The sequence below is a fragment of the Geotrypetes seraphini genome, chromosome 15, assembly GCF_902459505.1.
Source record: "Geotrypetes seraphini chromosome 15, aGeoSer1.1, whole genome shotgun sequence".
Classification (NCBI taxonomy): domain Eukaryota; kingdom Metazoa; phylum Chordata; class Amphibia; order Gymnophiona; family Dermophiidae; genus Geotrypetes; species Geotrypetes seraphini.
This window is the reverse complement of record NC_047098.1, coordinates 136,227-149,241: the sequence shown is the minus strand read 5'-3', so window position 1 is coordinate 149,241 and position 13,015 is coordinate 136,227. Positions and strand designations below refer to the sequence as shown.

Genomic DNA, 13,015 nt, shown 5'->3' with positions numbered 1-13,015 from the left:
TATCTGGCTGCTCAGCTGTCAATCAAAGAATATTGGTTCTTATCAGCTATGTCGGTAATATTCAGTGTCCATCTTGCATTCAATATTTGCACTTAGCTAATTGCTATTTAACTGTCCGGGACCCATTCCTGGCTGATAAAATAGAGCTGAATATCGAATGAGCTGTCTCTATATTTTGTACTGTAGAAGGAAATGCAAGAAAGGTGATTTATTTGATTAATCTTATGATTAAAAATTTTAACTGAGCAATTAAAAAAATGCCAGAGAGGGAGCTTGACATACTGACTCAAGTAGTTTGTTCCAGCAGGTTCAGCAAGATTGAAGGAACAGGGTCTGGAGTCAGTACTAGAAGAGAAAGAGACAGATAAGAGAGATTTATCTGATGAATGGAGTTCCTGGAGAGAGGAGTATAAGGAGAGTAGAGCGAATACACTTGTAAGTCAATAGGAGGAGTTTGAACTATGTGGACATGGATAGGGAGCCAGTGAAACGACTAGAGGAGAGCATGTGATGTGAGCATACCAACACTAAGTTGAAGGGGAGAGAGATGGTTAAGTGGAAGACCTGTGAAATCTAGGTGAGAGGTGATAAGGGTGTGGATGGGGACTTTAGGGAGAGTGTTGCGCAGTGGTTAAAGCTACAGCCTTGTGGGTTCAAACCCCCGCTGCTCCTTGTGACCCTGGGCAAGTCACTTAATCCCCCCATTGCCCCAGGTACATTAGATAGATTGTGAGCCCACCGGGACAGACGGGGAAAAATGCTCGAGTACCTGGATAAACTCATGTAAACCGTTCTGAGCTCTCCTGGAAGAACGGTATAAAAAATTGAATAAATAAAATAGTGTACTCGGAAAGGAAAGGTCGGATTTTGGCGATATAGAGAAAAAAATGACAGGCTTTAGCCTTAATATTGTTAATATAATTTTTATTTATTAGGATTTAGTTACTGCCCTTTAAAAAAAACACTTCTCTCAGGCCAGCAAGAACAATCTGGACTTAGCAATAAAAATCTTCAGCTCTAGTATATCCAGCTTGTTTTGCTTTCTGTGGGTCCTATGGTAAGTTCCAAATGTGCACATGCAAACCAAGCACTAAAAAAACATGTCTGGGGGCAGAGAGTGGGGCATTTATGCTAATTGGCATGTGGTCATTATGATGCGCTGATTGGCACAGGATTAATGCAAGAGCCCTCACCATCTGCAAAATAGGTGAAAGTAAAGGGCTGCCAGGCTAATCTTTTAATAGCTGTGTGCTAATGTTACAATTCGTGTGTGTCCATTAATCCAAAACAGAGAAAATTGCTGTATAGAAATGGCCTAGCATGTGGGAAAGACATTGTAAGACAGTCCTAAACCTGCTCCTCCTACCCAGTGAAAATGTGTTTTCTTCAGATGTGCTTGAGATAGATTTTAGTCATTTGTTGTGTCTCAAACAAAGAGGGTCTTTTACTAAGGCGCATCCATAGAATATAAATTGGCTAGCACACCTTAGTAAAAGACCCATAAAGTGAAGCAATAGCCTATGAAATCAAATGTGTGGTCAGTGTATCTTGCAAAGGGATGACCAAAGCATATTGTCTGCATAGAAAAAAAAAACCAAAACCCAACACAAACTCCAAGTTTCTGCAAACTTCTACCAAAATACCACCCCCTCCCTTGCCCACAAGGGAAAGAGACACCCTGCTAAGCATGTCACTTACCTTTAGCTAGTACTGAAAAAGTGTGAGCTAAACAAATATATTTTCTGCTTCAGGCTTCCTGGACCTGGGGTTCTGATGGCAACGGTGCCATCCTGCTGGTGAACTGTGACAAGGACAGCATTCTCTCCCGCTTAGTGGATGGTGGAGATGAAAATGTGTACAGCAAAGAAGGTATACAATCAATTAGAGGCAGCAGAGAGGGGCCCTAGTACATAATGCTGGGTACAATTCTACAAAGAATGAAATGCAGACGGCCTCTTCTGGTCTTTGTTGCTTATATGAGCATTTTACATACTCTAATAGTGAAAGTCTGAGAATAGTTTTACAGAGTGTATTGTGATCTGTCCATACCTTTTTTCTGCTTAAACTACAATTTGTGAATGTAGGGAAATAGAAATCGGTTTCCTGTAATGTCTGAGCCTCTCAATGCTTATGAGCTCAGGTACCAGCCCTGAAAAGTTAGATTTTGGTGACAGTCACTTTAGTGTTTGGAGTGGGTGTACCTCAGGTCCCAGCGACTTATCCTTTTTTATAATAAGTTACATCAAAATAAGATGTTGCTCTGCATTGTTTCCAAGATGCCTAAGATGATGGTGGATTTACTACTGTTAATCACTTCCATAGTGATAATCACCCTTAGCACATCTTTTCCAAGTTATCATGCCCAAAGGGTGCTCAAGATCTACACAGACATAAGAACATAAGAGTTGCCATAAGAGTTGATGGACCGAAGGTCCATCAAGCCCAGCTTCCTGTTTCCAATAGTGGTCAACCCAGGTCCCAAGTACCTGGTAGAAACCCAAAGAGTAGCAGCATTCCAGAGCTGAGATTGTGATGTCATAATACCTCATTCCACCAATGCCTAAGAGCCAAACTCATCACTGATGTCACTATGGCTTGACTGTCCTATACTTGGCTCACATAAGAACATAAGAATGCTGTACTGGGACAGACCGAAGATCCACCAAGCCCAGTATCCTGTTTCCAACAGTGGCCAACCCATATCCCAAGTACCTAGCTAGATCCCAAGTTTGAGCAGCTAAAGAGCCTTCCACCTGGAACAGACCAAGTCACTTAGACCCAGAAAGCTTTGTTTCATTTTATCTAAACAGTAATGGACTCGATGTAGGCAAATGTAACATTTCTAATCAGATAGATTACATGTCTTCCTGCTAACACTAGATGGGTTTGGCGGGAATCTGAGAGGATAATTTTATAGACTGTTGGCTAGTAGTAACTGCTTTGACTCTAATTTGAAGGGCAGTATATCAGCTCTCAATTCCTAATTCCACTTTGTAAATTGCTAGCAGACCTAGGCTTCCAATGCACAATTTATGCTGATAATATCCAATTCTTTTTCCAAATCGGCAACACCACTCAAGACACAGTTTGTCACGTGATCTCACTGCTAAAAACCAAAGGGTCAATATTTAGCCAACAGTAGTGGATTGTAGGGAGAGAGGAGAGATACTAAGGAGTTGCAGAGTGAATATACTTGTAGGTCAGTAAGAGGAGTTTGAACTTTATGCGGAAACAGATAGGGAGCCAATGAAGTAACCTGAGGAGAAGTGTAATGTGGGCGTAGCAACATTGACGAAATATGAGGTGTGCAGCAGAGTTCTGAACATATATGCTCATATAACAATTTATATACCGCATGACATCATGGTTTATCAGAAAGCCAGTGAGAAGCAGGTTGCAGTAGTCTAGGTAAGAGATGATGAGGGTATAGATGAGGGACTTGGCAGTCTGCTCAGAGAGGAAGGTTTTAGTGATATTGCTGTATTTTGCTATTTTATGTTTCAAATATGGCTGTTTCTGCTGAATGAAACCAGTAACCAGTGTATAAACATCCATTTCACCATGTATCGTAGGCAGGTCCTGCTCCAAAAACCCAAGTCGTCCTGGTCTGATCATCTCAATTTTGATTTGCATGTCTCTCAATATCAACTCCCCCTTGTCTGTGTTCTCCAACTAACCTCTTGGAACTGTCTTGAGCTTGTTCAAAATCCATCAGTGTTTTGGATTCCTGTGTTTTCAGGGTTGTAACTTTTGAGGTGCTTCATTTCCATCATCTTGTCACTAGAGATACTCCTGTGTTTAGTCCGTCATTTGTTGAAGTACATTAATGATTTTGTCTCTACCATCTCCCCCAAATCAGCATTCTAGGCATCCACTATTTGTTGGTATTCCTGGGTCCTTTCCCTCTGAGAGTCACATGATAAGCCATAGTTTGCCACCATGGCCAGCTTCATAAAAGGGGTGGTTAATTCTAGATGTGAAAGTTGGACATTGCGGACGCAAGACAGAAACCACCATATTTGTTTCATTCCCTCTGTAGGCCTCTTCATCCCTTAGTATTTCCTTAAATGAGCAGCATATATTGATTCACCATTTTTGTCCATAATTAGATTGTAAGCTCTTTCAAGCAGGACCATCTTTTGTGTGTTTAACGTATAGAATCTGGTAGCGCTATAGAAATAATTCTAGTAAACTTTTGTTTTCGTGAAAAAGATTTGCTTGTTAAATTTAGATTGCTAATTTCAATTTCTGTGTTACATTTTAGACTTGCAGGACATGTCCATGATGTTGCTGAGGATTCGTGGCCCAGAAAAGCTCCCAACAAGCTACAACCTACTGCTTCATATTTCTCCATCGGATTCTGACAAACTGGGAGTGTTTCATTCTCAAAGTAATTGTGTCCAAGAGCTTTCATCTCTCATTTCTCTCTCCTTTAAAGAATGTAAGAACTGCTATTCTGGGTCAGACCAACAGGTCTATCTAGCCCACTATCAGTGACCAAACCAAATTGCAAGTACCTGGCAGAATCCCCAAAAGTAGCAAATTTCTATACTACTTTCCCCTAGCAATAAGTAGTGGCTTTCCTTGGATCTAACTTAATAATGGCTGCTGGACATTTCTTCCAGGGATTTGTGCAAATCTTTTTTAAAACCACATCCTCTGGCAAAATCATGAAAAGAAGTTTGCTGTTGAGGTAAAAACAAATAATTCAAACTTTCAGGTAGCTCAGAACATTTTATCATGTGTCTGTTCATTCTGGCCTGGCAGACAGTGGTATAGTCTCTTTCCTTATATTCAATCTTGCCAAAATCCCCCTCCTTTGTAAGTAACCCTAGAACAGTAAATGACCTTATAACCTGAGGGTAGGCAGGAGGGGAGGGGAGGCAAAGAAAATGTAACCATGGACTGTTATATTCAGAGAACCTAGTTTCTGTTAATCACTGACAATATCTTTTATTACCCCTAAATTACTGCATAGGGATCTTGCATTCATGAGGTCGCAGGGTTTCTATGAAAAAATAAAGGAAGAGTTTATCCAACAAAGATATCTAGGACTTACTTTGACAGGATTCTGTACAAATGATCAATTTACTAAAATAGCGTTTTAGACATGATCAAAACCCAGAAGGATGTTGACCTACATGAACTAGAATCCAAACTAAACTAAAACTTAGCTTTGTATACTGGGTCTTCAACCAAAATGGAGCTCAACTTGGTTAACAGTAACTAAAAGAAATTAAAAAAAAAAAAAAGAGAAATAACAAAATCAAAGAATATTCATGTGAATGATTTCCAAAGTGAATAGCTTTTAAAGATTTGGGAAAAAGTTGAAAAGGACCCGGGCCCTTTAGGCTAAGAGGAATTTCATTCCATAGTTGAGTTCATTTGACTGAGTTTCTTGATTCCTTTGATTCCCTTCACTGAAGGAAAGGAGAGTTGAATTGTTGGTCACCTCTTGCATGAGAGATTAAGAGACAAGAGGGGTAAAAATACCATATAGAATTTTAAAAGTAATACATGCACATTTAAAGTGGATCCTGAGTTAGACTGGGAGCCAATGAAGGTTTAGAAGTTAAGGAAACACATGATCAAATTTACTTTTTACAAAGATTAATTTTGCAGCAGGATTCTGTATCAGTTGAAGTCTTTGAAGCTGGTCTTTGTTACGCCATGATAGACTGCAATGCAGTAATCTAACCAGCATAATATGATGGATTGGACTAGAACAGAAAAGTGCCGTTGATGGAAAAGAGCTCTGACCTTCCTCAGTATTCGAAGGCTAAAAAAGCACTTGTTAACAAGAGAGTTTATTTGATCTTTAAAAGTAAGAGAAGAGTCTATGACAACTCCCAGTATCTTGGAAAAAAATTTGATCTGCAAGGAAACCCCGGAATCCAAAGTTACAGATGGAGGAAGACAGTCCAATTTTGGGCCTAGCCATAAAAGTTTTGTTTTTGCAGCATTTAGCTTCATCTGAACAGACATAGCCCAGGCTTGGAGATTGGAGATACAGTAATTTATTTTAAAGTGAGACTGGTGAGATCAGAATCAATCTCAATCAGGATAAAGATATCATCTGCATAGGTGAACAACGTTTCCCAAGCTGTCAACTTGTAAAGGTTCAATGTAGTCATATAGAGATTGAACAGGATTGGGAAAAGCGGAGAGTATTGAGAAACCACGCAAGGGGGCTGCCAAGACTTTGAGATGTCACCTTTAATGTTGACTGAATAAGAGCAAAATGATAAAAATTTGGAAAACCAGTCCACAACAACCTGGTTGAGACCGATGTCTGAGAGTAAGTAAAGCAGAATGTCTTGATGCACTACATCAAATGCCGTAGATAGATCAAACTGAAGCAAAATGGCATATTTATTTTGTAATCGTAATTGTTGAATTTTTGAGAGTAAGGAAACCAACAGTGTTTCGGTGCTGAAATTCAAATGAAATCCATGTTGAAAAGGTAAAAGTATCAAAAATTTCTCAAGATAGTTAGTGAGTTGACTAGCAACAATTGATTCCATCATTTTTGTCAACAAAGGTATGTTAGCAATTGGTCGGTAGTAAGAGGAAATGGTAGACTCCAAGTGAGAGTTATTTGCCACATGGGTTGCGAGATGTATCCATTTTCCAGTGTGTAGTTCAAAAGAACAATCAACTAATTTATTGCAAGTGAGGGAATATTAGCAAATAGATACAATGGAAAAGGGTCCTAGGAGCATTTATACTTTCTCATCTTTTCACATAATTGAGAAACTTGAAATTCGGATACTGGATTGAAAGAGCATCAGGAACGATTAACTGGGATCTCTGGTGAGAGATCCTTAGAACATAGAGAGAAAAATCCAAGATCTACTGAGGGAAAAGAATGCCTGAGAAGAGAAATTTTATCTTGGAAGAAGCTAGCTAGAACATCGCCTGAGGGAGATAGAGATTGATCAGATTTTAGGTTTGAACTAGTCAGAGAACGCCAAAGTCTGAATAGGATGTTATTTTGTTTATCAGACTTGGCTATTATACATCCGTAGTAATTTTGTCTCGCTGTCCTTGTTCTAAATTGTATTTCCTGATTGCATGCTTCCAATTTAATTTATCTATCTCTAAGTGAAATTATTTCTATTATTTTTTTCTAGCTTCCTACATTTTTGATTTAGGTCTCTATGAATGGGCAGAAACCACAGTGCATTACGAGCATAAGAGATTGTTTTGGAGGTTAATGGCGCCAGAGATAAATTCTGAAAGAGATCTCCAATTATTCTAAGTCATCAATAGAATGTTCTCTAGGAGAATGGGGGAGAGAGACTAGAACTTGAGATCATAAATGCTCTGGGTGAATTTTCTTTCTGAATCATAGTCCCGGGCCCAGATGATTATAGTGACATCATGATGATCCTCGTGGGAACTCTCATCATACCAGATAATAAAAACAAACAAGCAATAGTTAAATAATACAAGAAAGGAAGATTAAAAACCTTAAAAACTCCATTGCATACAGTCGCCCACAAGGCGGCACACTAAGACACAGGACAGACCCTTTAAGTGTGCCCCTTTGATGTGTCTCCTGAGGTGGTGCACCTCAGAAACTGCTGCATTTAAGTCAGAAAGCCACATTAGGGAAGGGGCCAAATGCCGCATTACACTGAAGCTGTCTTAAATGCAGAATAGAAGGGTGAAAATGAAATGCCAAACTGATGGTATAGCCCAATCCAGCAGAGTCCCAGATATTGTTGTGTACAAATTGACTTATTTTGTCAGGTTCCACAGAGTTCAGTGTTGGCCCCATACTATTAAGTTTTTCTTGCCCCTCTGGCTTTGCACGTTCAGTCATTACAATGGAATTGAAATTGGAAGACTGGACATCCAAGTGGCAGATGAAATTTAATGTGGATAAATGCACAGTGATGCACATTGGGAAGAATAACCCAAATCAGTTACCAGATGCTAGGGTCCACCTTGGAGGTTAGAGCCCAAGACAAAAATCTGGGTGTTATTGTAGACAATATGATGAAACCTTCCGCCCAATGTGCGGCAGAAGTCAAAAAAGCAAACAAGATGTTAGGAATTATTAAAAATGGGATGGTTAACAAGTCTAAAAATGTTATAATGCCTCTGTGTCACTCCATGGTGCGAACTCACCTAGCGTACTGCGTTCAATTCTGGTCTCCTTATCTCAAGAAACATATAGTGGCACTAGAAAAGGTTCAAAGAAGAGCGACCAAGATGATAAAGGGGATGGAACCCCTCTCGTATGAGGAAAGGCTAAAAAGGTTAGGGATCTTCAGCTTGGAAAAGAGATGGCTGAGGGGAGATATGATTGAAGTCTACAAAATCCTGGGTGGAGTAGAACGGGTACAATTTGATCGATTTTTCATTCCATCAAAAATTACAAAGACTAGGGGACACTCGAAGTTATAGGGAAATACTTTTAAAACCAATAGGAGGAAATATTTTTTCACTCAGAAAATAGTTAAGCTCTGTAACGCATTGCCAGAGGTTGTGGTAAGTGGGGATAGCGTAGCTGGTTATAAGAAAGGTTGGACAATTTTCTGGAGGAAAAGTCCATAGTCTGTTATTGAGAAAGACATGGGGGAAGCCACTGCTCTCCTTGGAATGTTGCTACTCTTTGGGTTTTTGCCAGGTACTAGTGACCTGGATTGGCCACCGTGAGGACAGGCTACTGGGCTTGATGGACCATTGGTCTGACTCAGTAAGGCTATTTTGTTCTTATGCATGTCAACTTTATCATCTATGTGGATGATATAGAGCTACTGAGTACCTTGCATACCTGCTTTCCTGATTCTATATCCAGCATCACCACCAAATTGGATAAAATTGCCGTGTCTAGGAACAAGTTAAATTTATATCTAGGAAAGACTCGTGCTATTACCTTTCTTAGAGCTTCTCCTCTTCTTTAGCAGTCATCCCCTCTATTGATGCCATTCAATTGACTTCATTTTTCTATGTTCCTGTGTTGAAGTCTCAGTTGAAATACTTGAGAATTATTCTTGATAAACATCTCAACATGGCCCTACAGATTACTTTTTTTTTTTAACTAATAATAAGGGATCCCTGCGCATTTTTATTCTAACTCTTATAATTTCCTGCCTTGATTACTGCAACTCCTTACACCAAGACTTAAAATAGTTCTATTCAAAAAGATTTCAAACTATGCAAAATATCTTGGTTAAATTACTATTTAGGGCTTAGAAATATGACCTCATCACCCCTTTCCTACATGAAGATCAATGGTTTCCTGTTACTTGTGACTTGAATTGTCCTCCATAAAAACGGAATACTGGGTAGCTGGACCATTAGTCTGACCCAGTAGGGCTATTCTTATGTTCTTACTTCCATTCAGAATTCTAACCATCACATATCAGCTTTTATGTTCTGGTCTGACACTTCTCATATCTACTCTGCACTTCTCTATATTCTTTAGCACAATTTACCAGTAATCTTCGTCTGTGGTAAAATTTGTTTAAGAAGCTATTACACCGTCCCTTTGAAGTAGCTGTCCTTTGGATTTGTGAATTCATTCAATAAGATCACACTCTTTGAAAGACCTTCTGTTTTAATTGTGTCTTCTTTCAGCAGTAATTCAGCTGCCCTCCTTGAGACTGGCCGGCAACCTCACCTAACTTTGAAGCTAAAGAATCCTATATGGCAAAATCCAGAATAGTTAAAACGACAGTCAGAGAAGTCAAACTCCGGATGGAAGAAAGCATAGCTAGGCAGGTAAAGAAGGGGGAGAAATCCTTTTTCAAATACGTTAGCGACAGGAAGAAGAACACGAGCGGCATTGGGCACCTAAAGAAACCTGATGGTAACTTTACATACTCAGATGCAGACAAAGCTGAAATACTCAATAACTACTTCTGCTTGGTCTTCACCTGCGAAGCGCCAGGATCCGGTCCTCAGCTACAGCCAAGGGGGGGGCTCGATAGACCCTTTCCAGGACATGGAATTCACTACAAGCGAAGTCTACCGTGAGCTATCAAAAATAAACGTGAACAAAGCTATGGGCCCGGCAATCTATACCCTAGAGTACTTCGAGAATTGAGTGATATCCTGGCAGAGCCACTGGCCATGCTCTTCAATCTCTCCCTGAGCAAGGGAAAAGTACCCCTAGACTGGAAAATTGCAAACGTTATCTCGCTCCACAAAAAGGGAGGTAGGTCGGAGCCTGAAAATTACAGACCGGTGAGTCTCACATTAATAGTGAGTAAACTCATGGAAAAATTGATTAAAAACAGATTAGACGCGTTCATGGATGATGAAAGATTAAGAGATCCCCACCAATATGGCTTTACAATGGGTAGGTCCTGTCAATCTAATCTGATAAGCTTCTTTGATTGAGTAACAAAAAAACTGGATGAAGGTGAATCCCTGGACATAGTGTATTTGGACTTTAGTAAGGCTTTTGATAGTGTTCCACACCGAAGTTTATTAAACTCGCTAGGACTAGGAGAAACACTGACAGCATGGGTGCAAGACTGGCTTAGCGGAAGATCTCAAAGAGTAGTGGTAAATGGTATCCCCTCAAAAATGTCAAGAGTGATCAGCGGAGTGCCGCAGGGCTCGGTCTTGGGCCCGATGCTATTTAATATCTTTGTTGAGGATCTGATTCAGGGGCTCTGAGGCAAAATTACACTATTTGCCGACGACGCTAAACTATGCAGCGTTATGGGCAGGGCCTCAGAACCTGATAGTACAACAAGGCCCAACACTATGGAGCAAGACCTGCTTGTATTGGAAAAATGGTCCAGTAATTGGCAACTAAACTTTAATACCAAAAAATGTAAAGTGATGCACCTTGGGAGTGGAAATCCACGCAAAACATACACCTTAAATGGCAAAAACTTAACAAGAACTACTGCAGAAAGGGTCTTGGGAGTTCTCATCCGGGATGATATGAAAGCTGCTAATCAGGTGGAGAAAGCTTCAGCGAAGGCCAGACAAATGCTGGGTTGCATCAGAAGGAGCTTTATCAGCAGGAAACCGGAAGTAATACTGCTGTTATACAGATCCATGGTGAGACCTCACCTGGAGTACTGTGTCCAATTTTGGAGACCACATTATCAAAAAGATGTGAAAAGAGTGGAGTCGATACAGAGAATGGCCACTAAGATGGTCTCAGGACTTAAAGGCATCCCATATGAAGAACGTCTGATCAAACTGCGCTTATATTCTCTTGAAGAACGCAGAGAAAGGGGGGACATGATAGAAACATTTAAATACATCATGAGCCACATCAAAGTGGAGGAGGAAATCTTTTTTCTAAAGGGTCCCAGGGCGACAAGAGGGCATCCACTAAAACTTAAAGGAGGAAGATTTCATGGTGACACCAGGAAATACTTCTTCACTGAACGGGTGATTGATCGATAGAATGATCTTCCACAGCAGGTGGTCGAGGCCAGTAACGTGCTCGACTTCAAGAGTCGATGGGACAAACACGTGGGAGTACTACGGAGTTATGCTCAATCGATAGATACTCCAGGGAAGAAGGGTCCTTGAGCAGGCAGACTAGTTGGAGGGAGGGTTCTTGAGTGGGCAGACTTGATGGGCCATCGGCCCTTTTCTGCCGTCATGTTCTATGTTTCTATGTAATGTAGCATGGCCTCTTCCCTCATACCAGGGCTCCTTAAGTTTTCTCCATTCTTATCACGTTTCAGAATCTCTGTGCTGAGTGAATTTTATGTTACACTTCTATTTTAGACTAGTATTTTAGCCCGTTACATTAACGGGTGCTAGCTGTCTGTCTTTCTTTCTCCCCCAGTTCCCTGTGCAGCAGCCACAGCAGCATTCCCTCCCCCTCCATGTCCCTGTGCAGCAGGATTTCCCCCACCCTACTTCCCTGTACAGCAGCATTTCGATCCCCCCCCTTCCCTGTACAGCAGCCACAGCAGCAGCATTCAATCCCCCCACACCACTTCCCTTCTCTGAGTTGTCTGGCCGCCGCATCCGCACTCCTGCTTGCCACGGACCTACTGTTCACAGATCAGAGATCACGGAAGCACGCAGGTAAGTGCGCATGCGCGGCTAGGGTTTTATTATTTAGGATTTGTAAACCCATAAATGTAACTGTACAAAAGAGTCTGTGGCTCCTTTGAAAATGTATTTACAAGTTTGTGAGATTTAAAAAATTACCCTCCAAATTTACTCAAAGCTTTCCATCTTTCCATTTTAACATAGTTTTTCTTTGTGTTTAGACAAACAGTACACATATGTTATGGGCAAAAAGAAGCTGCATTACAAAATTAGATACACTGGGACAAGTGAACACGAATTCTTTGTTGAAGGACTCTGCTTTCCAGACAAAGGCTTTTCTGGACTACTCACCATCAATGTCAGTCTTCTGGAGTCCATGCCAGAGGTTCGTGCAAAGGGAAAGATGGAGCCATATTAACAAAATGGTGTCGAATTATGTATGTGTGTTTCACTCATCCTAACTCATTTTAATACAGTAGCTCTGTAAGTTGTGTGTTATAGCCCTGCTTGATAGATGATCCAGCCAACTTCAGGCAGTGGTGGTCAGCATATTTTTAAACTCCAACCACTGCCAGCTAGATTAAGCCCAAATATTTAGTGACAGACCATGTCTGGGCACAAACACAAAATATAGGAAGCTAAATCTGTTGGAGTTGGCTGCCAGAGCTTCTGCAGGTCCTAGTCAATATTCAACCATGACCTGCATAAGTCAGTTATGCAGAGCCTGACTGAATATTGGCTGGAACCTGCATATGTAGGTTTAATTTCTTAGGGGCCTGTATTCAGACCACAGGAGACAGCCCGGCTATCTCCCACAGTTAGCAGAGAACTCAGAAATTCAATGCCATCGGGTGAGTATAAGCCCTCAGGTAAGTAAATCATTGAATACCTCTGCACGGATGGGAAAAGGGGGCAATGTCTGGAAAGCAGTATATACTAATGTTTGAAGTATGGGAAACAAGATTCTGAATCTAGAAGCAGTGATGGAAGAAGATGAGTTGGATATAGTGGCGATCACTGAGACGTG

General features: G+C 40.7%; 1 protein-coding gene across 7 annotated transcripts in view; it reads left to right on the top strand.

Annotated features, from left to right (window-relative positions):
• LOC117348899 (protein-arginine deiminase type-2-like) overlaps positions 1-13,015 on the top strand; it is a 244,259-nt gene that overhangs the window by 181,588 nt on the left and 49,656 nt on the right. For all 7 annotated transcript variants that reach the window (XM_033921524.1, XM_033921529.1, XM_033921527.1 and 4 more), the window contains 3 exons: positions 1,752-1,869; positions 4,265-4,390; positions 12,210-12,373. In XM_033921524.1, coding sequence (XP_033777415.1) covers positions 1,752-1,869; positions 4,265-4,390; positions 12,210-12,373 — 408 coding nt within the window. The remainder of the gene's footprint in view (positions 1-1,751; positions 1,870-4,264; positions 4,391-12,209; positions 12,374-13,015) is intronic.